Genomic DNA, 26,659 nt, shown 5'->3' with positions numbered 1-26,659 from the left:
TTCATTCCCTCTCTTCTCATGTGGAAGTGGTTTTTTACTTTGTTGTAGCTTTTCTAGGCTGCCCACAGCCTTCCTAGACAGGGTGGGCACACGTGGGTTGCAGGCACTGACAGACCCAATACAATGACGCTTAACTTCTGTTTCCTGAAGTTTTTTCCTACCAATTAGTAATATTCAATTTGTCTTTTTTCCTCCTGTCAAGTGCCACGCTGCTGTTCCTGAGAACTCTCTGCAACAACTCCAAGAGCTCTTCTGTGAGTGATAATAGTGCAATTAGGCCCTATCCATGTAACTGCATGATTACAGTTTGTTTTCCCTGCACACGTTATTTAGCATTTGTCATCACTAAATTTCCTCCTCTGCATTAGCACACACCCCCTCACAAACAGCACTCATCAGCCAGCCTCCCTTTCTGCTGCACAGATCCTGTCCTTTGGATGCTGGAGCATCCTCCTTAGGCCACCTGAAGTTCATGAGATGCCAGCCTGGCACTGTGAGAGCTGGGCTTTCCTCAGTCCCCCAGGTTCCTTTGTCAATCCAAAGCATCCCTCCCTGCATTCACTTCCATTCTTTATACAACTTCAGTGTTTGTTTCAAAGTCTGGGAACTCATGTCTACCCACAGCCACACCAGTGACACCTCCTGAATGTCAAATGAGCTGCACATCAGCAAGGGCTGTCAGGCCCTGCTCCCAGATCAAAGCCAGGGTGGCACAGGAGATGGTGTGCAGTGCACAGCAGGGAGTTGGGATGCAAGCAGCTCCTTGCCTGCTCTGCAGAAATGATGAATTGTTGACAGTAAAAAATCACAGAATTGTTGAGACTAGGAGCTGTTCCCACATCATGGGGTGGGGAAGAGATGTAACCAATATGGCCTGGGATGTGGTGTCCCAGAGTCACAGAACCATGGATGGATGGGGTTGCAAGGGACCTAAAATCCATCCAGTGCCACCCCTGCCATGGCAGAGACACTTTCCACTGTCCCAGGGACACCTTCCACTGTCCCAGGCTGCTCCCAGCCCCAATGTCCAGCCTGGCCTTGGGCACTGCCAGGGATCCAGGGGCAGTCAAAGCTGCTCTGGGCACCTGGTGCCAGGGCCTGCCCACCCTCACAGGGAAGGATTTCTTATGTATATCTAAACTAAATTTTCCCTCTGTCAGTCTGAACCAATTCTCCTGTCACCAACCCTTGTCCTGTCACTGCAGTTCCTGATGCAAAATCCATCTCCAGTTCCTCATAGGCCCCCCTCTAAAACCTTTGTACTCTGGCTTGGAGGAGACTGAGGCTTTTAGAGATATTTTCTCTCTAATTCTTGTCATTTCAGACCCTGCAAAGCTACGGGAACGTTCACACCTTTGTTTTTATGATGCCATTTTTGACTCCCACTGTTCTGGCCCATCAGCACCTGCTCACACATTTAAGCCCCAAGAAGGAGCTGAGATGGCAGCAGAGCCAGGCACTTTTAATGAGCAGAGCTGCCCCAGACCATCTGGAATACAACAACACTTTCTGCAGCTGCCTCTCCTGGTTTCTTTGAGAAAGAGAAGACATTCTGCCACAACCTCATGGAAACAACCTCTGTAAAAGTATTTTCACTGCTGAAACTTGCTGCAGTGTGGGATATTTTTAGGGGCCCCAGGACAAAGGAGGAATTGAGAATCTGACTCCATGTGCTTAGAAGGCTAATTAATTATTTTATGCACTTATATTATATTGAATTATGCTATACTAAAACTATAGTAAAGAATAGAGAAAGGATCTTATAGAAAGCATAACAAGACATTAATGAAAAAATTGTGACTGCTTCCAGAGTCCTGACACAGCTGGGCCACGATTGGTCATTAAGTAAAAACAATTCACATGTTGGATAAACAATCTCCAACCACATCCAAAGAAGCGAAACACAGAAGAAGCAATCAGATAATTCTCTGAAGCTTCTCAGCTTCCCAGAAGAAAAAATCCTGGTGAAGGGATTTTTCAGAAAAAATGACAGCGGCAGCAGTGCAGGAAACATTCCCAAAACCATGAGAGGATGGAAGGTGCTAAGCCCAGCCCTGTCCCTCCCCCTGGGGCCACCAGAGCTGCCCTTGCTGTACTCACCAGGCGGTTGGCAAGGGTGATGGTGCAGGCTGTGGCTTCAGCTTCCTGCTGGCACCTGAGTTTGTCTGATGTGGCCTTCTCAAACTGGGCTGTGAGCTTGGCCAGGTTCTCGTTGAGGCGCTGCGGGGCAAAAACAGGAGAGGTCAGGAACAGCACAACTCGGGGGGACCTGGAGCTGCTGGAGGAGTCCAGAAGGCCATGAAGACACTCCAAGGGCTGGACCCCTCTGCTCTGGAGACTGAGAGAGCTGGGGATGTCCAACCTGGAGAAGAGAAAGCTCCAGGGAGAGCTCAGAGCCCTTCCACAGCCTAAAGGGGCTCCAGGAGAGCTGGAGAGGGACTGGGGACAAGGGATGGAGGGACAGGACATGGGGAATGGCTCCCACTGCCAGGGGCAGGGATGGATGGGAGATTGGGAAGGAATTGTTCCCTGGGAGGGTGGACAGGCTCTGACTTCCTCATGATCCCTGGCAGTGCCCAAGGCCAGGTTGGACATTGGGGCTGGGAGAACCTGGGACAGTGGGAGGTGTCCCTGGGACAGTGGGAGGTGTCCCTGCCATGGCAGGGGTGGCACTGGATGGGCCTTGAGATCCCTTCCAGCCCAAACCATTCTGGGATCCTGTGATCCCGAGGCAAACCCTTGTGCAGAGCTGACCAAACTCCAGCCCAGCTCATCCACCCAGGGCTGGCACCAGGAGCCAGCACAGAGCAGGGCTGGGCTGTGCCACTGCTTGGAACTCACAGCCTTGGCACAGGCAGAGGCAAAGGACACTGAAAATTAATTTATTGGGGCTTCTGGCTGAGCCCTGATGAGGAATACTATGGCTGAGCAACGAGCAGGCAGCTGAGGAACCCAAATTTGGTATTTCCTGATGCTACAGCCCCTTGTCTCTGAGCAGTCCTTGAGGCTCTGCTGATTCCCCAAGTTGTGCACAAATCCCCAAGGGGCTCCTGGAGCTCTGCCTGAACCCTCTCCAAACCATGCCCTCACACTGTTTCCAGCAAGGAATATAACAAGTTGCTAAATGGTTCTGCTCTGAGAGCTGCCCCAGCGAGGTGGGGCCATGTCCTGTGCAGGCCAGGGCTGGGAGGGCAGCAAGAGCCAAAGCACCTGCAGAGAAAAGTGGAGAGCCCTGTTCTTGTTCACACTCGGATCTAAACCAAACCAACAGCTCCCACAAGCACTTGGAGCATTTCACTTCTGATAAGAAAAGTAATAATTGATTTTATCTGCACCCAATGCAGACTGCTTAAGGCTAAACTGCTTGTAAATCACTTTAACATTGAGCTACACACTAGAAACAAACCCAAAAATGAAAAAGGATTATATTAGAGATCTCTGCAGCTCTCCTGGATACTGGCAAACACAAAGCAGCCTCTCCTTGACCTTCCTTGGAACAATAACACCAAAAGTTTCTGTCCCTGTGTGCATGTGGATCTATCAGCCTACAAAGGCTCATGTATATCACATTACACTATGAAAGCATGAGCTGATAATTGATTTTCTCTAGAATATATGCATATACCTGGTCTGCAGGGGCACACAAATACAGCTGTGTGCAGATGTGGACACACCTTTCACTCCTACCTCCAGCAGCCCCAGGTGCAGAGCACTCAATTCCCCAGTAGGGAAAAAACAACAGAAAGTCCTTAATGTTTTGGACAATCAGAAATTCCTCATTTATTAATAAAAATGAGTATGAGACAGCTTGGGGCCCAGCTGTGAGCAGGTATGAATCAGCAGCCAGCAGTGAAGCTATCCAAGAGATCCCAGATAAGCAAGGATGTACCTCCACATCCATCCCACGCCGCCCTGCATCACTCCCCATCTGCAGAGAGGAGAGAGCCCCTAAAGCTGGCAGTTTTGTAAGAGCCTGCCAGAAGAGCAGCAGTAATCTCCCCAAAGATTGCAATTTTCTTTAACAAAATCCCACTCCTTTGAGGGAAAAAAAAAAAAATAAAAAGCCCAGGCATAAAAAAAGCTTTGGAGAAGAGCAACATAAAGGGATGAAAAACGTTCCCCAGCACTGTATGGCACATCTGAGGTGGGAGAATTAGACACCAAAGCCCTCTAAATCCATCCCTGCTTCAGGTGCCTCCTTTCATCTGCAGCAGGAAGGGGAGGCCAGAGAGTTCTGCACCATTTTCTTGTATTTTTAGTTAAAAACTGTAGTAAGCATTTTAAGAATGATAAGCCCTTGAAAGCATCAAAGGAGTGATGTGTTTTCTAACAGGGTGAGGTGCTGGTGGAGGGGGTGAGGGGAGCAGAGGGACCTCACTCACTGGGACCCTGCCCCTGCTGTGGGTCCAGCCCAACAGCCCAGCCCTGGAGGGGATCCCACTCCCAAAGAGAGACCCCAAACCACCCCAAAACCAGAGCAGCTGCTTCCCACAGCCTGTTCTTAGCAGGTATCATGCTGGGAGGGAGCAGGGAGGAAAGCAGGATAAAGCAGGATGTGTTTTTACATAGAGATAATTTTCTGAAGGAAAGCGATAAAGGTCTCACTCTGCACTCTGTGGAAATGCACTTTTAATCACGCTGTAATTTCTTCTATTCAGGGATTTTTTAAAATTTTTTTTTTTAAGTAGCAAAAATCCAAATAACATCCAAGATGTGCTGCCAGGGAGCTGTGCCGTGACAAATGAGGCTCCTGCAGGAGCACTTGTCATCCTGCAAAAGCAGGCACTGAATGTGCAGCCAGCCCAGCTCTGTGCTCCCAGCACTGAATCAGCCTCCAAGTCCCATCCCCTGCCCTGTGCAGCACACTGGGAGCACCCTGGCTGGAGAAAATGAGTTTTCTGAGGGCCCAGGAGAAGAGGTAAATTACATTAAAAAAATTAAGTGGGAATAACAAGGATTCTTATTTAGCATTCCTCTTTGGGTGCAAGCAAGGCTGGAGAAGAACAGAGGAAATTCAGAAAGCAGCAATATTCTGTCACAGAATCACAAAATTCTTCGGGCTGGAAGGGACCTTAAAAACCTTTTCCACCCCTGCCATGGCATGGACACCTCCCACTGTCCCAGGCTGCTCCAAGCCCCAGTGTCCAACCTGGCCTTGGGCATTGCCAGGAATCCAGGGACAGCCACAGCTGCTCTGGGCACCCTGTGCCAGGGCCTGTCCAGCCTCCCAAGGAACAATTTCTTTCCTTTAACTAATCTAAATTTCATCTCTTTCAGTTTGAAGCCATTGCCTGTGTCCTGTCCCTCCATCCCTGTCCTCTCCTGGAGCCCATTTAGACCCTGGCAGAGGCTCTGAGGTTTCCTGGGAGCCTTCTCCTCTCCAGGTGAGCACCCCCAGCTCTCCCAGCCTGGCTCCAGCCCTGGAGCATCTCCATGGCCTCCCCTGGGCTCTCTCCAGCAGCTCCAGCTCCTCCCTGTGCTGGGGCAGCTCTGCAGGTGGGGTCTGACCTGAGCACAGGGGCAGAATCCCCCTCCCCTCCCTGCTGCCTACCATGGGCTCAGCCCAGCACAGGGCTGGCTTTTGGGGCTGCCAGTGCAACAGGAGGCACAGAAAACCCCACAACCCCCAACCCCTTGGATTCCCACCCTGCTTTAGATCACAAGCACCGAGCAGCACCTCAGCCCAAGCTGAGGAATCCCCTAGCTGGGACAAGCACGACGGGTCCCCCCAAGGTCACTCACAGCAATTTTGGCCTTGACAGTGGCCAGCTTGTCCTGGGCTGCTGCCAGCTCAGCGTTGGCCCTGTCCAGGGCCTGTCTCTTGGGCTGCACCTCGCAGAAGACGCGGTGGAAGCGCTCGATGTTCAGCACCCACGAGCACAGCCCAGCCGCTGCTGCTGACTTGGTGGCCACGAACTCGGGGTTGAAGCTGGGGTCCTGCAGATAGGGCTGCAGGGCTTTCAGGCAGTTCTCGTGGATGTTCTCCTTGTTGAACTTGATCAAGGAGTCCAGGAAGCTGTCTACCCTTGCCATGGCCACTCTGGCTGCTTTCCAGCTCCTGTCCTTGGGGATCTTCCCTCCTGGGGCTGTCAGCACCATCACGGCTGCTGTGACGTTGCTGACAGCAGAAGGAGGTGACCCAAAGGACCTCAGCTCCGTCAGATTGGTCTGAAAAGGGGAAAACAAGGTTGTTAGGTAAAAATGAATGGGCTTTCTTTTCACTCTGCCACTAATAGAGTCAGGCTCCCAGGCTATCAATCTGATAAATTGGGCTCCTCTGGGCCCCAGCAGTGCTGCCTTTAGATCACTGCTCTGCATGTTTGCAGCACACCTGCTCCATTCCCTGCTCCTGACATCCCACCTGGGACCAGCACTGCACACTGCTCCTCCCCAGGTTCCTGGGGGAGCAGGAGGTTTTATGCCCTCTCGGGACTGGGATAAATAAGAATGAAACTAATAGAAATAATGCTCAGGCCCTCTAAAACAACCTTCAGAGCTTCCCCTCATGCTCCCTCCTACCCAAGCTGAGATGCCAGGGCAAAATCCATCCTCTGGTTCCCACATCCTGCAGCCCTCAGGGTTCAGGGAATGCAGCTGCTGAGAAAGCCCAGGCACCCTCACAGGGCAAGCAGCCAAACTGCACTGGAGGAACCAAAAGGGGATTTTTGTCTCCAACTCCTGATTTCCCAATTTTTCAAACTTGCTATCACACTATGCATGAACTGCAGACCAAAACAAACAGCAGGTCCATCTCTCAGGCACATCATAGCACCACAGAATGAGTGAGGTTGGAAAAGACCTTTGAGATCATCAAGTCCAACCTATGAGCCAACACCACCTCCTCAACTAAACCATGGCACTGAGTGCCACATCAAATGGGAACCTCTGGAGCACCCGTGAAGAACAAACCTTCCAAGGCACAAAAACTCCTTCCAAAACCAATGTCCTGCAATCAGAGCAATGCTAATCTCCTGATCACACCTTTTCCCAGCGACATCTTCCTTTGTACCAGCTTTGTCTGCTCCTCTCCACGGCAATGAGTGAAGGGGAACATGGTGCAGCCTTGTGGGTGCTCCAAGTTCCACCAGGAACCCCAGAAACACAGAATTAACCAGGCTGGAAAAGACCTTTGACATCAGCAAGTCCAGCCTGTGACCAAACACCATCTTGTCAACTAAACCATGCCACTGAGTGCCACATCCAATCCTTTTTTACACACTTTAGCACCAGCAGGGAGGGAGCTGGAGAAGGGACAATAAAATGTGCAGAACTTGGGACATCAGAGGACACAGCCCCTCTCCCTCAGCGAGGAGGAAAACCACTGAGGGAACCCTCACCCTACCTTGTTGAGGGTGTTGAGAGCAGCCTGGGCAGCTGCCAGGGCAGGCTCAGCCTTGGCCAGGTCCTCCTCACAGTCCTTCTGCTTCTGCTCCACCTCCTGGGCAATGAGGGCCACCTTGCGCTCCTCCTCATCAGCCACTGCTTTCTTCCTGCTCACCTTCTCCGTCTCCACCCCCACCACCTGGATCAGCTTGTCAGCATCCTCGTTCTTCTGCCTCAGCTCCACCTCCTGGGCTGCCAGCTTGGCCTTCAGCTCATCCACCTGCAGGGCAGAGATTTGTGTGAGCTGGGCTGCCCTGCCTGCTCCCCAGTGCCCAGCACAGCCTCACACCCAGTGAGGGACCCCTGGCTGTCAGCTGAGTCCTGCTGATGCCTTCACTCTGCTGACTCCTCGTGTTTTACTCCACCAGCATGGCCATGGTGGCAGCTCCTCACCCCTGCTCACACACAGGAGCCCTCAGCAGCATTTGCACAGGAGGAAGCTCACACAGGCTCTCACCTACAGACAGAAAACCTCCTGTAAAATCCCCATTTCAGTGAACTCACCCAGACTCTGGGCAGAGCACAGAGGCTTTCACTGCCTGATCTCAGGCTCAAAAAGATTCCCTTAGAGCTCCTGGGGTGCATCTTTACCCACACACAAATACTCACAGGAAGGAAAGCAGCCACTGGTTTTGGTGATACCATTGTGATACCAGAAGGGAGAGCACTGCCTGCAGTCCATGAACTGAAGCTGCTGACATTTGGCATTGGCTTCATGTGGAGAGCAATTTTTCAGGGCTCTCCACACGCCCCCCATCCATCACCATGCCCTGCTCCTGGCTCTGTGGGACTGCTCTCAGCAGGACAAAGGCACAGCTGTAAATCCAGGCTCACAGAGCCCCCCTCCGTGGTGTGACAAACCCAGCAGCAGCTCCTTGTTCAGCTCCAGCTCTCTGGGGGCTGCAGGAAATTGAAGTGGGCTCTGCTGATGGCTGATATGGCTGTGACCTTCTGCCCAGAAATCAGCCTTTGTGTGCTGGATACACACACAAACAGCAGCTCCAGGGGTTTACAGGGCCAGGACAAAACAAGCAGGGGATTAAAATCCACAGGCACTCAACAGCAGCACAAAGAGCAGGTGTAAGCTCAGCCCCGGGCAACACACAATGCCCTGCCAAGCACAATGGAAGGGGAAATGACTTTGTCAGAATTTTAGAAAAGCAAGAATGCTGGAGAAGGAGTGTTTGCAAGGGCCTGAAGCGACAGGACAATTGGGAATTACTTCAGATTGAAGAAGGGCAGGGTTAGGTTGGCTATCAGGAAGAAATCCTTCCCTGGGAGGGTGGGAGGCCATGGATCCCTGGCAGTGCCCAAGGCCAGGCTGGATGGGGCTTGGAACAACCTGGGGCAGTGCAAGGTGTCCCTGTGACAGTGGAAGGTTTCCCTGCCATGGCAAGGGGTGGAAAAGGATGATCTTTAAGATCCCTTCCGACCCAAAAAATTCTGTGATTCCATGAGAAACCTGTGAGCAGCTTCCTGAGTGCAGAACAATCTGATAAGCAATTAGTAATGTGAGGTGGAAAGGCAAAGAGCAAAGCAAATGAGAAATTCAAGGGTAATGTGCTGTGACTTCATCAGGGAAAGGAAGGGAGAAGCCCTTGCCTACCACCAGAACAGCATGAGAAAAATTATTGAAGAGAAGAAAACCTGGAGGGCAGGCTCCCAGAAGACTCATTTTATCTGATTGTCCCTGCCTTGTTTCAAGAACACAAAATACATCAAAAGGTCAGCGATTAATTGATAGCGGCAGGCAGGCTGGAATGTGGAATGCAGTGATGCAATATTAACCACAGCCATCCTCAGAATTACTCAGCAATGGGTGCTGACCTCTTGGTGGCACACAGCACTCTGAAAAACAAATGACTCATCCCACACATCTTCCCAATCCATTATCTCCTAACGGGAAGGAGGATTTGGGAAGGAGGCTTCAGCTTCCCTGAGTGCTGAGGATGCACTGGCCGCAGGGAGAGGTGCTTGTAAAACATTCCTAGAGGAGCAAAGTTGGTCAGCAGCATCCAGGTGGCCAAATCCCCACAGGAAAGAAAGAAAAGAAAGGGGTAGAGGTAGAGGGTACCACGGTGAAAGGAGGCAGAGAGGTTATTTTGAAATGGGAACAGCAAAGTAAAAAATACCTGCAGCTCCTGATACAACAGCCCCTAGTGCTGAGGCCACTCTGAGCCTACAGAAATACACAAACCTCATCCTTAACTGAGCCCTGGAGGATGCCAGGGATGAGCACCAGGCCCCAGAGCTACAGCACAGCCAGGTGATACCCAGGGATCAAAATCCTCCACCTTTACTTTGAAAATTCCCTCAGCACATCATTCCCAACACAACATGCAGGTGACACACCTGAGTGAGAGAGAGGACTCTACTTCCTCAGTCCCAAGTATTTCCATGGGTGAGTGTAAATTTCAGCCATTTAAACCCATGTTCAAGATTGAACATGCTGGTATGATTTCCAATACTGATAAATATCCACACTCTGCTTTCAAATCAACAGCAGTTTTGACTATTGCGCACATCTGGTAATTTAGGTGTTTAATTTTAGGCCCCCAGTGCTAATTTTAGACTTGAATTTGACATGTTTGTCCTCACTGCTCTGCATCTTAATTACCTGCTCAAGGAGGCACCTCTCAGCCCAGCCTCACTGCAACCAGACACCAACACTGTGCTCCTTCATCCTCCTTGGGATTTGATTTTCCCATTTTAACCATTGCCTCCAAGTCCCCCACCTCTGCTTTGTGGCTCAGCAGAGAACCCTGCCCACACAGCACCCACTGAAGAGAAGCCTGAAAGATTCTCATGTGTCACAACAGACCCAGGGACTTGTTCTCAAAAATTCATTTCATATTAGCTGCTCTCCCCAAAAAAATAAACCTAATCCACCTTACCCACCACTGGGGAGTCCTGAAAAAACTGCAGCACCCCACAGGTCCATCAAAGCTGTTGCCTGAATGGGTGAGGTGAGGTTGTTGGAAAATATAGCAAGTTTAAAATTTAAAATTTATAATTTCAGCAGGTTTGTTTGCCTTTGTTCCCGGGGAAGGGAATTTCTGTTTCTTTCCAGAGCATTATTCCACCAGGTAAGGCCTGATGAATTTAACATCTTAACAGACTGGGAACAGCATAGAAGGTACAGAAAAAATAACAACCATCAGCTCCAAACATCAGCCCTGTTGTGGTCTGAGACACCTGGTCTGAGAGAAGAGAAGAGAAATAAGAATAAGAACCCAATTAGCATCTGAGGTAATGAGAACATAATTAGCATTATTACAGCGACCTGAGGAGGTTGCTTGGGGTGAGAGAATGACGAGAATCTTGTTTCTTGATCAGAAGGCTGGATTTATTGATATATGATATATAATACATTATAACGATACTAATAGAATAAAGAGAGAAGTTGCAGAGGCTTGCTAAGCTAAGCTAGGAATAGAACGAATCTAAAAACAAGAGAATTCTCTGTCCCTGTGTTCCAGAGAGCTTGCCCTGTGATTGGCTCTTAATTATAAACATGGGAACATAACCCAATCACAGGTGCATCCAATTGCATTTCACAGCAGCTGATAACAATTGTTTACATCCTTCTTCTGGGGCCCTCAGCTTCCCAGAAGATGGACAATCCCAAAGAAAGATTTCTATGAAAAAATGTCTGTGACAAGCATCAGAGGGGAAGAAATCTGGAACCAACAGGAAACCAAAGACTAAGAACTCCATGATATCAATGAACACTGAACCAATGAATCTCTATGTGTTTTGACTGCATAAAGTTTGTGAAAAAACTGGCAAAATTCATGTGCCATGGAATGATTTTCTCTGCAAACCCAGGTTATGTGTGGATGAAATGATTTCTGTTGCACATCCTGGCCAGAACATGATAATGCCTCAATTCCCTAACACTAAAAGCGTTGTTGGAGGGGTTTTGTTTTCCCTGTAGTTTTGGTGACAGGGTGAGGTGTGTGCTGGGCAGTGAGGACACGGCCCCATGGCTCTGGTGGGTGCCACCAGTGCTCTCTGCTACCCCTTCCCTCCAAAGGAGATGCTAAAACCTGCACAGGGTACGTGGCAGTGCCCACCCCTGCCATGCCCTGATCTATGAGCAGAGCCTGTTTGAAGGCAGATGGAGATATCAGTGCTGAGAGCACCAGCCCAGCCCATCCATCACCTCCAGGCACGCTGTGTCCCCCAAGAGTGACAGATGAGATTGATGCCCCCAGCATGCCCCAGAGCAGATGTGTGGAAGGGATAGACCTGCCAGTCCTTCCTTCTCATCAACCCCCCTGCATTTCTCCAGAGCAGCTCCAGGAGAGCCTCATTTGCCACTGGAGAAGCTTTGTGAGCAAACATTTGTGAGAGTTAATAGAATATGAAATGGAGAGCAAAATGGGAGTGTAGCAACAGATGTAGATGTCACTGCAGAGAAGGTTGGGATACACCCAGAACAACTTCTAGGCACTACCAGAGGAGAGTGACAGAGGGAGTCTTCAGCTGGGGGATTTTGGGATGACTGATGTACATTTCAGACATGTGTTAGCTCTCTTTAAAGATGGATTGCATAATAAAAGGAAAAATGAACATCAGCCTCATTTTAACAGCATGCACTGCTTAGTTTGAAAAAGTCTTGCTGGAGTTATTGTAGATTTCCTGGATGCAACTCCAAAAATCACTGACTGTCCTGTATTTTCTAAGCTGTCTTGTCACCACAGCTGAAATTTAACCATTAAAAGAGGATGGCAGAGCCAGCTGGATCCCAATCTTGTTTTACTTACCGCAATCTTGCAGTTACCTCCCAAACAGCAGAGTCTGGGCACACACACCTCTCCATTCTCCTTTCTAGTGCAGAGCATCACTTCTGTTCCTCCAGAAACCCAGCTCAAGCCAGACTAGAGCCAGGATCCAGCCCAGATTTCTTCCCTCTAAAGCTGCCTCTTGAACCAGACAAGAAAAACAAGGAAAATCAACCCCAAGGAGTACTTACCTGTGCAGAGGTGCTCTTGAGCTTCTCCAGGCCGTTCTCCAGGCGCTCCATTTTTGCCTTTAACTCCCTGTCCTTGCTCAGCAGCAGGCTCTGGTAGAGTTTGATTTGCTCCAGAAAGGACTTGGGGGTGGTGTAGTTGTAGCGGCGCTCATTGCTCAGGTACAGCTGGGACACCTCGTTGACACTGATGTGGACGTGGGCCATGAATTTGCTTATTGAATCCTTGACTGAATCCTGAAGGGAAGATGGGAAGATGAGGAGAAACTGTTTGAAATAGAAAACTATATATAAACACAGGTTTGTGCTGAATAGAAAGGAATTTGGTAACTTTTGATTCTGCTGCAGCACAATCCAGGGTGTAACACCTCAGCTGTTCCCTTTTCACTGTTATCTCTAAAAGAACTTTGTTGCTCATCTACTCCTTTTTTATACCTTTTTATCTCACATTATTGTATTCCAAGCAATTTCTCTACAGAATAACAGCTCTTTTAAGTATAATTTTGGGCTTTTCTCCTGTTCAAATGGGAAAAGTGCACACTCCTAAAAAGAAACATTGTAGGCTTTATTCTTCCTAAACCCTGCCTGGAAAAGCTAAATAAACAGAAACGAATCTCTATTCTAGTAGCAGATTGTCATCGCTGAGAACTTGACCTATTTTTGCTCTTGAGATTTCCAGAGGCTCAAACACAAGTGGGGAGAGCAGCAGGTTATTTTCTGTGCAGGTTTGGGGCTGCCCTTGTGCTGGCAGAGCCGTCCTTTCCCTGGCAGGGCCATCAGCTCCCAGTGACACCACAGCAGCTCCCAGTAAGGTCTCAGCAGCTCCCAGTAAGACATCCTCACCAGCTCCAAGTCACACAACCTCAGGTCCCAGTGACACAGGAGCATGGTGCCCATGGTTCTGCCTATGGTCGTCTCCAAAAAAATGTGGAATGTGCCTCAATGATGGTTTGGTTGAGTTTAAAGCACTTCAGTGCCACCAGTGATGCCCCTCTGGACAGCCACCTGGACATGTTGAGGCCAACCCAATCCTCCCTGTAACGGCGTGAGTGACACGGGGCCACCTCTGGTGTCATTGTCACATTTTCTGAAAAAATTTTTTTGCCAGGATTTCTTCTCCTGGAAAGCTGGGAAGCCTCAGAGAAAAATGAAAGCAATAATTATCTGATTTGCTTCTCCTGTGTTTTCCTGCTTTGGAATGTGATTTGGAGATTGGTCATTAACTAAAAACAATTCACATGTTGGATGAACAATCACGGTCAGGCTGTGTCGGGTCTCTGGAGAGAGTCACAGGTTTTTCATTAGTTAAATGTTAGTTTAAGCCTTAGTTAAATAGTTAAAGCATTAAGCATTAGTTAATTAGTTAAAGCCTTTTGTTAAATATCCTTTCTCTATTCTTTAGTATAGTCTTAGTATAGTCTAGTATAATATAGTATAGTATAGTATAGTATAGTATAGTATAGTATAATATAGTATAACATAACATAACAACATAACATAGTGTAGTATAACATAATATAGTGTAGTATAACATAATATAACATATTATAACACAACATAGTATAATATACTATAACATAACATCATATCATATCATAATAAATTAGCCATCCAAGAATATGGAGTCAGATTCACGTTTCCTTCCTGCCACAGCAGACCCTGAAAATGCCCCACCCTGGCTGCTCCCAGCACTGTCCCCGGTGTCCCCCAGTGTCCCAGCACAGGATCTGTGTGGTGCTCACCTGCAGGGTGTCCATGTCCCGCAGGAAGCGGAGGCTGACGGACTCCAGGGCCTGGCGGGGCCATGGTTGGAAGCAGTCCATGGTGGTGCAGCTGGCCAGTGCCGGGAAGCGGCGGCTGCGGAGGCGCAGCTTGGGACCCACGGGGGACAGGCACAGAGCCACCTGAGGAGCAGGACAGGGCACTGAGGGGCAGGGCAGGGAGAGCAGCACCTGCCCTGCCGCTGAAACGGAGGGAAAGTTTAACGGATTTTCATCTATTTCAGATTTAGGTAAAATGCACCGTTTTAAATTATTAAGTCTGTAGCTTGCTTACATACATGAGATGTGCTGTTTAACTACCTGTCAAAACTACCTGTTCTCACAAAAAACTTATACTCACAAAAGAATGTAAAAAGAGATAAGAGAGACCTCTTAAACTTTGAAACATAAACTACAAGAAACAAACAAAATTACTTAAGAGTTCTTTCTGTACTTTCTCATAAAAAAATAGTCACAAGTGTAACACAAAACTAGTAAAAACTAGTATATTAGTTTTTAAAATATATTTTAAAACTACTAAGTTTGTAGAATCCATAAATATGTGTGTAATGTAAACAATAAACAGCCTCTGCTTGATGATATTGGTCAGTTCCCCAGGAGTCCTGGATTCCCAAAATAGGAGGCAAAACAATTCCTTCTCTAGCTGGGAAGTGAGGACAAATGATCCAAATCTCAGGCCCAAGTGCACAAACAACATGGACTGAAGAGAGAAAACAAGAAGGATGGGACTTCATAACCTAAAGCTGTAATTGGACAATTAAATCCAATATGCAAATGGACCACAGAAGGAAACTAAACTTTGTTATGAAAATATGTCTTGAAGAGCTGATTTTTGGCCTTGGTTCACAGAAAAACCAAGATAGGATAGAGGCCTTGTACCCCCTGGGGCTTGGAACTCTGGAATTTTGTCTTTCTGGCTAGGGAAAAGTACTGGAACTAGCTACTAATACAATAACAGGCTAAAAATATGTGTGTGAAGAACACAGAGAATCGATAAAAGGAAAAAGGCAAAAAATCATTCAGCGCCAACCCTTCGTGCCCCATCTCACCTTCAGCTGCCGTCGGACGCGCTCGATGAAAAACCTCCAGCAATTCTCCCTGGAATCCACCAGCCCCCGGCCCCTGACTTCATTCCTCACACTGCTGATGATGTTTTCCACTTCATCATCAGGGAAGAGATCTGGGATTTCCCCTAGGAGAGAAGGGCATGTTTGGGTTTGCACGTGTGGATGTTGTTGTAGTCTCAGAGCAAAGGGAAGGTGCTATCCCCCTCTTCAGGGGCTCAGGGACATCCCCTTTTCAGGTAAAACCCCTGCACTGGGTTCCCCTGAGCCCCAGAAGCAGCAAAGGGGCACACAAGGTCATTCTGCTGAAAAATAAACATCTCTGAGAGAAAACTTCCTTATAAAACACAAGGGAAAGGATGACAGAATAGAGTCAAGGTACAGAAAATAATTTTTTTTTTAGCTCTGCAGTCTAATTAGATTAAAAAAGAAATATTCAAATCCCTAATATGCCATATGTATTATAAAATCATTGTAGCTTTGCAAGTGCATTAATTACACGTAAAATTTTTGCTGCTGTTCAGGGCCCTTTCCAGCATTGGCCAAATAACTCCCTGACCATCCAAATATTTTCTGAGTTACAAATCTTGTAAAAAACTTTTATAAGTTAGTAGTTAAGCAGCTGTTTGCCAAAAATGCAACCAACCATATTTTTTTTCTTAGTGTTTCCTTAATATATCACATATTCACTTCCTTTCTGGCTTCTGATTTGATTAAAATCATCATTATTGAGCCAGATACTTTCAATACGTGCACTGATCACTTAGGGAAATACACTAATCAGAAATCTGCTCATTCATCAAAAAGACTAAAAGGTATATTTTGTTCCAGATAATGACAACAAGTGAAACAAGTAATTAAGACACTTCTCACTATCTCAGGTTGCTCCAAGCCCCATCCAACCTGGCCCAGGACATTTCCAGGAATCCAGGGACAGCCACAACTGCTCTGGGCACCCTGTGCCAGGGCCTTCACCTCAAACTTATGGATAGCCAATTAGACAGAAGCCAAAAAATCCCACCTGGGCAATTTGCTAGAAAAATAAGAGAACAAAGAAACTAATTGCTTTTGTGAGGTCTTTTACCAGGAGCACCTGGCTCGGTTTTTCTCTGTTTGTTATTTTGTCTTTTATTAAACCTTTTTATTTCCAACACTGCAACAGAAGCCATCCTGCTGATTTTTACACCTCCAAGGGTAGCTGAGCTATCTTGGGTGTGCTGTAGACCTCCAAGAGCTGATCAGACCTGGCTGGAGGAGGCTCCTGTAACACGAGGGCTGTACCTGATGCCAGGAAGTCGTTGACCAGCACCAGGAACTGCTCGTCCGCCACCTGCGCGTCGCTCAGCAGGAACACAGAGCCCACGTTCTTCAGCCCGGCCTTCAGGTACAGGTTTGCCAGGTCTGCCTGCAGGGGGGACACCAGGAGGGGTTGCATGCTGCAAAGTATGGGCCAGGCACAGAAATGGGATCATTCAGAACAGGCCAAGTGGCTGAGAACATCAGCACAGCTGAGGGCTGAGGCTCAGGGCTGGGCTGGGATGTTCTCAGGGCACTGCCAGGGGAGCCCAGGTGTGGCTGCAGCCCTGGGCACACACACTCCAGCAAGGCATGTGCTCCTCTCCACAGCAGCATGTCATCTCTGGGGTGTTTCAGTATCTCAGTTAGGTTAAAAGAGCCCTCTAAGGACATCACATCCAACTGTTCCCCCAGAGTAGCCAAGGCCATCACTAATCCACGTCCCTAAGAGCCACATCCACATGGCTTTTAAATCCCTCCAGGGGTGTGCCTTTCACCACCTCCCTGGGCAGCTGTGCCAGGGCTGGACAGCACTGTCAGTGAAGAAATATTCCCTAATATCCACCCTAACCCTGCCCTGGCCCAGCCTGAGGCCGTTCCCTCTCCTCCTGTCCCTGTTCCCTGGAGCAGAGCAAGGCCTCCCTGGCAGTCCCCTCCTGGCAATAGCTGTGCAGAGCCACAAGGTCTCCCTGAGCCTCCTGTTCTCCAGGCTGAGTCCCTTTCCAGCTCCTTCAGCTGCTCCAGCCCCTTCCCCAGCTCTGTTCCCTGCCCTGGACACGCTCCAGCCCTCAATATCCTTCCTATCCCAGAGCTGTCCCCAGCACTGGAGGTGTCCCAGCAGTGCCAGCACAGGGCATGGGCACTACCCTGGCCCTGCTGCCACCCCAGAGCTGGGTCATCCCAGGTAGCCTTGACCTCTTGCCCACCTGGGCTCACAATCATCCTCCCCATTCTCTCTCCCATCACACACCACCCCTTCAGGGCAAGCTCTGCTCTTTTTTTCCTTCCCCTCCAATTCAAGTCCCCCACCTTGAGGTCAGGGACGCCGTAGCCTTTCCTCAGGGTGATCTGGAAGACCTCCATGGAGCAGAGGAAGGCAGCCAGGCGGGTCAGGCTCTGCTTGCCCGTGCCTCCCACGCCGACCAGGAGCATGTTCCCCCGCGGCGCCTCCAGGACGCGGCTGATGCGGCAGCTGCACCGAGCCATGCAAAACCTCTCGTTAATAACACTGCTCTCCCATTTCTCTGCCCACTGCTCCTCAATACATATTTTAGTCACTAGGAAATTGCCATTCTTCACCCCGCTCAGAACACAGTCTCGGAGATGTGGCAGCAATCAATGCTCATCTCTGATGAGACCTGCCCAAAAACACCCCCAAAGTTTGGTGGAAATTTAAAATGTACCAATTTTTTTCCCACCTGCCAAGTCCTGCTAGACAGAACAATGTTTAAGTGAAGGTCTTTGCAGGGAGTGCAAGGGGAAAAGGATGTTACACTGACATGTAAAAACAGAGCAAAATTCAAGGCTCTGACCCCCCTCCCCAGAAAAGCCCCTCTCTCTTCTCAAGGCTTTGGGATTTGTGCACAGGTGAGCCCTACTGAGCATTAGAGAACATCCACACCTGGCTGGAATAGCACAAACCTGCCTGGAAAACAATCTCTGTTCCTTTTATCCACACCATCACTACATAAGAGTGAGATTTTCTCACTCTTGCAATGAATTTGCTGTTATTTCCCAAGTCTGCTCACCTGAGAGTCCTGTGGTGAACTCTGTCTGCCTCCCTTTTGTTGTTCTTAAGCAAATTCTGACACCCCCACATGTTCCCTGCTACGTGAAGGGAGTCCAGAGGATCCCACCTGTGGAACCCTCCCTGTCCAGGGTCTGAAACACAAGCCCCATTCCTTTATTCATCTCCCTTCACTATTTTCCTGGATTAATCTAATTATTTTTCATTTAAGACTCTGAGAAACACTACCCTACTTGATTACAACTCCAGTGTTCCATAATCTATGCACAGACTCTGACAGATTTTTTTATAATTTAATAATTTCTGTGAAATTATTTCCATAAAAGCAATCCAGACTGTGAGGAGAACTTTAGCATTCCTGCTCTGAATTACCCAGGCCAGCTCTGCCCGTGTTCCCGCCTTGATGTGCTCTGTGCTGTGACACAGCCCTGGATGAGGTGACTGACAGGTATCCCCCACGGCCCTACACATATTAAGTCATCAAATGTCTTTTTTCCTTCTTTTTCTCTCCCAGTTGAAAATCTTCAGCAAATTCAAGCTGACATTCAGAAGCTACTTGAGATGGAAGAAGTTGTGTATTTCAGCCAAATGCAATTTCCAAATGCAGTGAATGAGATTCACTCAGCTCCTGTGAAATTGGCAAGTGCTGCTGGATGCTCAAATCTTCCTTTCCTCATTATTCTCAGTATGAACCGGAGGGGCAGAGCCATGTTTTGCAAATTCCAATTGCAAATCCCGATTTATGTAAAGTGCAAGAGGAGCACAGGGTCAATATTCCTGACACCATTCTGCAGGCAATGCAAGCAGAAGGACTCATGGACGACAGGACAGAAGATTGATTCCATGGCCCCCATGGATGGAGGAGGGAATGCCCAGACTAAACACAGGTTGGGAGCCTTTGGAACAGACAAATTTGTATGTGTGTTTATATATATTATATACTTATATTATTTATATTATATATAATGTAAATAAAATATATAAAAATAATATATGTAATTATATATTAATATATTTTATATATTATCTATTAATATATATTATATAGTTTATTTTTATATTTATATTTTTATATATATGTAAATACATATATATATTTGTGTATATATATACACATATACATACACACACACACATTTATATATACATATATATATATATATATATATATGTATTTATATATATGAAGATGCTACTCCTGTATATATACAGATATATATAACAGGCTGCCAGGTCCAGTGAGAATTAAAACCACCCACCCTGGCTGCAGCAGGTCAGGGGCTTCCTCCCAGCTTAGAGTCCCAAATCTGCACCTCCTGAGACAAGGTTTCTATACAAATTCAAGCTCTGATTGCCAGGGCAGCACCATTTCCTAAAGCCACCTAAGGCCAGCTCTGCATCCCAGCACCCAGAAGTGATTCTGTCCCTGCTGGGATTCCCTCAGGCTGTGTGTGAGAGCTGGAGGTCCCCCCAAAGCATGTAAACAGCTTCATAAGAATCATCAGGAGGCTTATTTTCATATAGTCCCACATGTCCAATTTCCAGCTGGAATCCACCTGCACCCCCAGGCATCTCCATGCAAGCAGGTTTTCCAAAGGATCAAAGCAGTTTAAATGCCTCCATCCTTTAAAAGCAGTAGCTGAATGCACATAATCTTACTTTATACAGAGGAAAATCCCTCTAAGGGTCTGTGTAAATGTGGTCCTAAACCAACAGTCAGCATTTGGGGAAAGCCCAGTACAACCAGTTCTGTCCTGGCTGGCAAGGGAAGACACAAAAGCACCTGAATGTTGTCACATCTGAGAAATGTTTATGCAGAGTGCAGACCTGGCACTTCGCCCTGTAGAACTACAAATTATTTGCCTCAGCCCATGGATCCGTATTCCTACATCCTCCAGGAAACCCGACAGAACAATCTGCACAGACAAATGATGGGGGAATAAAGGCAGAAAAGCCCTTACACGTGGCTCATGGCATCCTCAAACAGTACCAGGTCCATGGCAGCGTTGACTTCGTTGTAGCTGTCCAAGGCTTCCACGAGGATCTGGTTCAGTTCCTCCCAGCTTGGAACTGGCCTGTAGCCAGGTTCCCCAAGGCCTTTGGCAAAATGGCAGTAAATATTCATGTGTTTGGCCTGCTCTAAAGTGTCCTCAATGTCCTGGAAAAGAGCAGAAAATAGTAGAGAACAAATGCAGGAAAGCCCACTGCAGCTCTGAGCCACCTTCCAAGGGAATTATGGTGTTCCAGCCTTTTTATGTCCACATGGTTGCACTTGCTGTTGGAAAAGGGGAAACAGGCTCAGGAATGAAAGAGTGGGAAAGAAAAATCCCCAGAACTGATCTCCCTTCCAATAAACCTGTCGCAGACATTTCTCCACAGAAATCCTTTCTTTCGGATTTCTGCGTCTTCGGGAGGCCAGAGGCCTCTGAAGAGAAGGTAAACAATTATTATCAGCTGCTGGGGAATGCAACAGGGACACCTTGATTGGCTCATTTCCTATGTTTATAATTAAGGGCCAATCACCAGTGCAAGCCAGGGGACTGAATCCTTGGCCACAACTTTGTTATAGATTCTTTTCTATCTATTCTTAGCTTAGCTAGCAGCTCTGCAAACCTCTCTCTATATTCTATTTAGTATAGTAATAATGTATTATATATAATATCTTAATAAATCAGCCTTCTGGTCAAGATACAAGAGTCACCGTCTCTCTCTCACCAGCTGCGACCCACTCAGGCGCGGTAATATAAACCCATTCTGTTCCATTCTCATCAGCATTAGACCTCACCAGACCTCCACACTTACATCATAGCATTTCTTCACCATCTCCCGCTGGATTTTATCAAAAGTGTCCCAATCCACTTCCTCAACCATCCTATCCCGGTACACCCGGTTTGACTCGTGCAGGTAGAGCTTCACCAGGTCTTGGGGCTGCTTCAGACATTCAGGGGTAGAGAACAGCAGGCCCTGTGGAGAGCAAAGACAGCCAGGAAACCCAGCTTGGTCCTGAGGGATTCCACCCCAGCACCACCAGGCTGAGTCCCCCTCACAGCCACCTGCACCTGAGCAACCCCACACCAAACACCCAGGGAATGTGTCCTTTGTGAACCCAAAACTCCCAAAGATGCTTCTCAGCCCAGAGGGGTTTGAGTTGGAAGGGACCTTAAGGATCATGCCATGCCATCCCTGCCATGGCAGGGACACCTTCCCCTGTCCCAGGCTGCTCCCAGCCTCAATGTCCAACCTGGCCTTGGGCACTGCCAGGGATCCAGGGGCAGCCACAGCTGCTCTGGGTAATCTGTGCCAGGGCTTCACCACCCTTTACAGCCAAGGATTTCTTCCCAAGATCCCATCTAAACCTCCTCTTTGTCAGTAGGAAGTCATTCCCCCTTGTCCTGTCACCCTATTCCTTGCCCAAAGTCCCACTCCAGCTCTCTCAGAGCCCTTCAGGCCACAGTCAGTTCACTTCAGAGCACTCCTCAGGCTGAACAACCCCAGTTCTCTCAGCTTTTCCTCCCAGCACAGCTGCCCCATCCCTCTGACCATCCTGGTGTCCCTCTGGGCTCCTTCCAGCAGCTCCAGCTCCTTCCTGGGAGGTTCCCTGGTGCTGGGACCCCTGAGATGGACAATTCTTTCAGGTGAGGTCTGACAAAGCAGCACAGAGGGGTAGAAACCTCCCTCAACCTGCTGCCCACAGCCCTGGGAATGTTTTCCACCTTCTTTTGAAGGTTTACACTCATTATTACCCCTTTTAATCCCTCACCCAGCCTCCCCTGGCCAGGCTGGGGTCCTGCTCTCAGCACTGGGGCCCTGCAGAGCCAGGCACCAGCCCAGACACATGGTTCTCCCATCCCAGCCCCATGCCATGGGTGCTTTGTCAAGAAAGAAAAAAAGGTTTGGAAATGTTACTGGTGGCTATTTTTTCTTTTAATCAATTAATTCTAATTAGGTGCATTCTGCCTGCAGGAAATATCAGTTGCTGTCTGCTTAGCACAGTATGTTTACCATGAACTCTATTAAAATGCATAAAAGAATTATATTTCAAAGAGGTGTCGCCTATACTAAGCCTATTAACAGCACACAGGGTTTTCAATGGTATGAATTAAACAGACAGCTTTTATTCCTAACATCTAATTATTTATACATTAAATATTAAATGCATTGAAAGCAATGTAAAGCAGGCCCTCTCAGCTCACTGGTCCATGGTTCAGATTGTTTGGGTTTCACATCTGTCATTACAGCTGTCAAATTATTTTATTTATTCCGGGGAAAAAAAAAATTGGTGAGAAAAGCTGACATCTCAAAGAGAGGAAGGAAAAACATATCAGATCCTAAACTGATTAAAATTAAAATTAAAAGTCACTCAATCTTTCTTAAAGGGACTGCATCTAAAGACCCCCACAACCCAAAAGCAAGAAGGGCACGTGGCTGTGGGTCACTGCATCTGGGATGGAGAATAGGGGCCAACATTTAAAAGAAACAAACAAATAAAGAGGATGGGGAAGCCCTGGAAAGGAGAATGAGGAGCATTCCTGTCACCCTCTGGCCCAGAGCTGGGATCTGGCAGGATGTTTTCTGTTACCCCCCCAACCCTGGCACAATTTGAAGCCTCCCACTGAAATGCTTCTCTCTGAAATGTTCTCTCCCTGCACCTCCCAAAGCCCAGATTTACTGGAAGGCAGGATTTCCCCAGACCCACATCTCATTTCTGAGCTGCTGCTGCTCAGCTGAGCACAGTGACAGCCCTTACTCCTTCCTGCCTCAGTGGAGTTATTCACTTGTTCAAGGTCCCAGATTCCCTGTCTGTCTCTGCTCCAGCTCCTGTCTGATGGCAGGCACAAGGCTCTGAACTTCCACGTGCCCACTTGGTGAAGCAGATGTTAACAAGGACAGTGACAAATGACCAGCTGGGGGTTTAGAACAGGCTACAGTGCTGACCCTCGTTGTGGCTGCTCAGGAATTTATCAAATTTTATTAATCAGCCTGAAAGCCTCTTTGAGCAGTAACACCAGCTGCTCCAAAGCATGAGACTGCTGGGGTAAACAGCAAAACAAAATCTCACCAAGGATGGAAGACAACATTTCTGGAGCTAAACAACTTCACTTTGGTACAGCAGCTGGTAATTCAGTTTCAGTGGTAAAATCAAAGCTGGTTTGGATGGATTTATCAGCTCTTTAACTGCCAGCCTGCATGCTCAATGCTGAGCACCTGAGAGGACATGCTGGTACAGCCACCAAGCTGCCCTGGCTCTGGCAGAGCAGCTGAACCAAAACCAGCTGTGCTCTCCTCAGGGCCAGCAGCCCCCAGAGCCTCCAGCCCCTGCCCCCTGCAGGAGGAACTTCCCAGTGTGGTGGAGTGGTGCCATGGACCCCCACACCACACCATGGGGTGGAGATCACCAAGACAAGCCCAGCTCCAGCACCCTGACAACAGCCACTGCTCAAAGGGCTGGGGTCAGGAGCCCAAAGCTCTCTACAACTTGTCCTTTTTCCAGCCAGAGGACTTCAAACCCCTCAAAACCCACACCACCTTCTGGAGCTGTGCATCCCTCCCCATTGGCCAGAGGAGGCTGGAAAGTAAATAAGCTTTTGACTGATTTTTCCCCACAGTCATGGGTGATGGCCCTGGAATCCATTCAAAACCAACCAGGGATCAGGGAATGGCCCCAGGTCACCCCCTGAGCCCAGGGGACACCCATGCTGTGTCATTGCTAAATGGGACACTGTGTTTGGCTCACCAAGGGCCAGCTGCCTGTGACACAGGCACAAACTCCAAATGGCATAGGACAGGAGCTGCACTTACTTGGAAGATATTGGAGAGGTCTCTGAGGTTGAAGACGTAGTGGAACTTGACAGCTGTTGGCAGGAACGTGGCAGCCACCTTCCTGTGCAGCCCCAGGGCCAGGGCAACGAGCTGCTGGGCCGATTTTTGCACAGCCTCTGAGAAGTTCCCACTGGCCAGGTGCTGCACCAAGATGGTGCTGTAGATCCTGGACAAGGAGTCCTGGTCAGGGTTGGAGAGAGCGAAGACACAGAAGTGACGCTGAGGAAGAGAAAGTGAGAGGTGGAAAGGTCAGAGAGATGGAAACCATCTCCCAGGTCAGTGCCCTTTCTGTGGCTGGCCACAGCACTGAACAATCTCATCTGGGCTCCACTTCCCAGGAAAGGCTGGCCCAGATGATCCTTTGAGGTCTGTTCCAACCTGGGATGCTCTATGATCCCATGACTTGAAGTCCACCAGAACTATGTCCCACTCCAAATTCCCAGCAGAGGACAGCTGGCAGGAGACACCTTCTGCTGGCTGAACAAGGGATTTTTGGTGACATTTCACAAGGGAAGCTCAGTCCATTGAAGAGCTGAGAGGTCTGAAGGCCCCACAGACCCGTGGTGAAGCCCAGGCCTGTCTCTGGTAGGAGTAGCCCCAGAAGGTGCCACCTCAAGAAGACCTTTTATTCATGAAGAACTTGCAGAGGAAGAGAACACAGAATAGTTAAGGTTAGAAAGACCTCTGAGGTCAAGTCCAACCTTTGAACAAATCCCAAAGCATACTGTGGAGTGCCATTTTGGAGTTCATTTTTGAACACATCCAGACTTGGTGACTCCACATCCAGACTTGGTGACTCCACCACTTCCCTGGGCTGCAAGTTCCCAGTGCCCGACCGCCAAAAGACTTTCAAGAACTGAACTATGGTCCAGCAGCAACTATCAGCTAGAGGAAGATAAAATCTGCCTGTCTGAACCAGAAGTTTTCCTGAGAGTGTGTGTCCAGCTGCCTGGGAACTTGTGACTTCTTCTTCCTCCCACTGGGCAGTAAAACAAGAGGAAACACAAAGAAGGGAGAAATTCCATCAGGAATTAGCCACTTCATGCTGTTTCCACTGATTGAACGACAACAGGGTCTGAAGCTTTGAGCCTGAACAACCCACCCATGGAGCAGGGCTTTACCTGGAGCCGGGGGTTGATGGTGAAGCTCCCTGCAGTGGGGTTCATGCAGGACACGTACTGCACATTGCTGATCTCCTTCAGGGACAGCCTGCTCCTGTCGTACCTTGGGGCACAGCAAAAGCCACAGATGGTGACCACACACCCCTGGGTGTAACAATCCATGTCTGCCCAGCTAGCTCAGTCAGTACAGCATGAGACTCTGTCACTGTAGGACACGAAACAACACGAGCGCACGCACTGCTGCTTTTAATGTGAAGAAGAATAATTTTTTGTTAGATGACATCTTGAGGGAAATATGGGCTTCAATCAAATATTATGCTTTGTGGGAATCTACAAAATCAGAGGGTTTTGGGAAAGCTGCAGAAGGCCTCAGAGGCAGCAGAACTGTGATGAGAGCTAAGCAGCAGCCATGAGATTGGTCAGCAGAAAAATTATTTAAACTGTAGAAAAGCAAGGACAAATAGAACAATGGTCTGTGTATTAATGCTTGTCTAGAATAACTCCCTAAGCTGCAGAAAAGCTTATCTAGTGAGATATTAGGGAGTTCTAAGCTCAATAATGGAGCTCTGTACATTGTGTTTAAGGCTCACAAGCAGGTATTGTATTCGAAATAAACAAGTATTGTTTAACCAAAGGTACCTGTGCTTATAAGTGGTTGTCTATGTGTCTGTCAATGTGCTTTTGCTTTGTGTGATTGGTCAAAAAACTTTTAAAGTGAGTTGTAACATTAAATTCTTGGTCTGCTGCCTGGGATATGAGCTGATGGCATCTTCCCATTGTCATAACCATGTAATGAGAGTGATGCTGGAAAATGAAACAGCTCAAGGCACGTTCCCAGCAGTCCTGTCCTGTTTGTGATTTGCACAGAGACCCCAGCCAGTGTCAATACTTCTGCTTTCCTTGCTTTTAGCAGTGCAGATCTCCCAGTTAGCCACCCAGAGCAATCCAGCAGCCTCGTACCAGTGTCCATAGTCCAGGTGCTGCCTGAGCAGGGTGTGGGGCTGCACAGTCCCATAGGCATCCACCTGGGGCATGTTCAGGTCATCCATGAAGTACACCAGCCTCTTGGTGCCTGGGGGGCCGTAATTCCTGCCAGCCTTTTTCTCTAGAGGCTTCTCCAGCACACCTGTAGGAGCAGGAGGGACTGGGGTGAGTGCTCAGCCTGCTGCAGGCAGCCCCAGCCCTCCCAGCTCACCTGTGATATTTGTGGCTTTTTAGGAAGGAAGAGCACGAAGAGAAAACTCATTTGGAAGCTCTGGAAAATTCCCATTTGTTTTAGCAGAAGGCTGAGGTTGTATGCTGCTCTAGACTGTAGCATATTGGGAGTATTTACAATGCTGGAGTGATATTTAATGCAGATCACCCCACACTGCTGCATAAAATGTTTTATAGGTTATTGATTTCTTTCACTGCGGCCTGAGCAACCTTTACTGCCTCAGGAAGGGGCAAAGCAAACAGCAGCAGCTTTTCTG

The 26,659-nt window shown here is 48.3% G+C and overlaps 1 protein-coding gene across 1 annotated transcript in view; it reads right to left on the bottom strand.

Moving 5' to 3' along the window:
• Positions 1–26,659, bottom strand: part of DNAH9 (dynein axonemal heavy chain 9) — a 150,576-nt gene that overhangs the window by 67,164 nt on the left and 56,753 nt on the right. The window contains exons 40-52 of the mRNA XM_063176093.1: positions 26,148–26,313; positions 25,188–25,290; positions 24,046–24,285; positions 21,049–21,210; positions 20,208–20,404; positions 17,529–17,691; positions 16,485–16,608; positions 15,189–15,331; positions 14,101–14,262; positions 12,362–12,595; positions 7,343–7,603; positions 5,743–6,168; positions 2,101–2,220 (exon numbers count right to left, since the gene is read on the bottom strand). Of these exons, the coding sequence (XP_063032163.1) occupies positions 2,101–2,220; positions 5,743–6,168; positions 7,343–7,603; positions 12,362–12,595; positions 14,101–14,262; positions 15,189–15,331; positions 16,485–16,608; positions 17,529–17,691; positions 20,208–20,404; positions 21,049–21,210; positions 24,046–24,285; positions 25,188–25,290; positions 26,148–26,313 (2,501 nt within the window). The remainder of the gene's footprint in view (positions 1–2,100; positions 2,221–5,742; positions 6,169–7,342; positions 7,604–12,361; positions 12,596–14,100; positions 14,263–15,188; positions 15,332–16,484; positions 16,609–17,528; positions 17,692–20,207; positions 20,405–21,048; positions 21,211–24,045; positions 24,286–25,187; positions 25,291–26,147; positions 26,314–26,659) is intronic.

Source organism: Melospiza melodia, chromosome 24 (genome assembly GCF_035770615.1).
Source record: "Melospiza melodia melodia isolate bMelMel2 chromosome 24, bMelMel2.pri, whole genome shotgun sequence".
Lineage (NCBI taxonomy): Eukaryota > Metazoa > Chordata > Aves > Passeriformes > Passerellidae > Melospiza > Melospiza melodia.
Note: the sequence above shows the minus strand (reverse complement) of the source record. Positions and strands in the feature narration are given on the sequence as shown.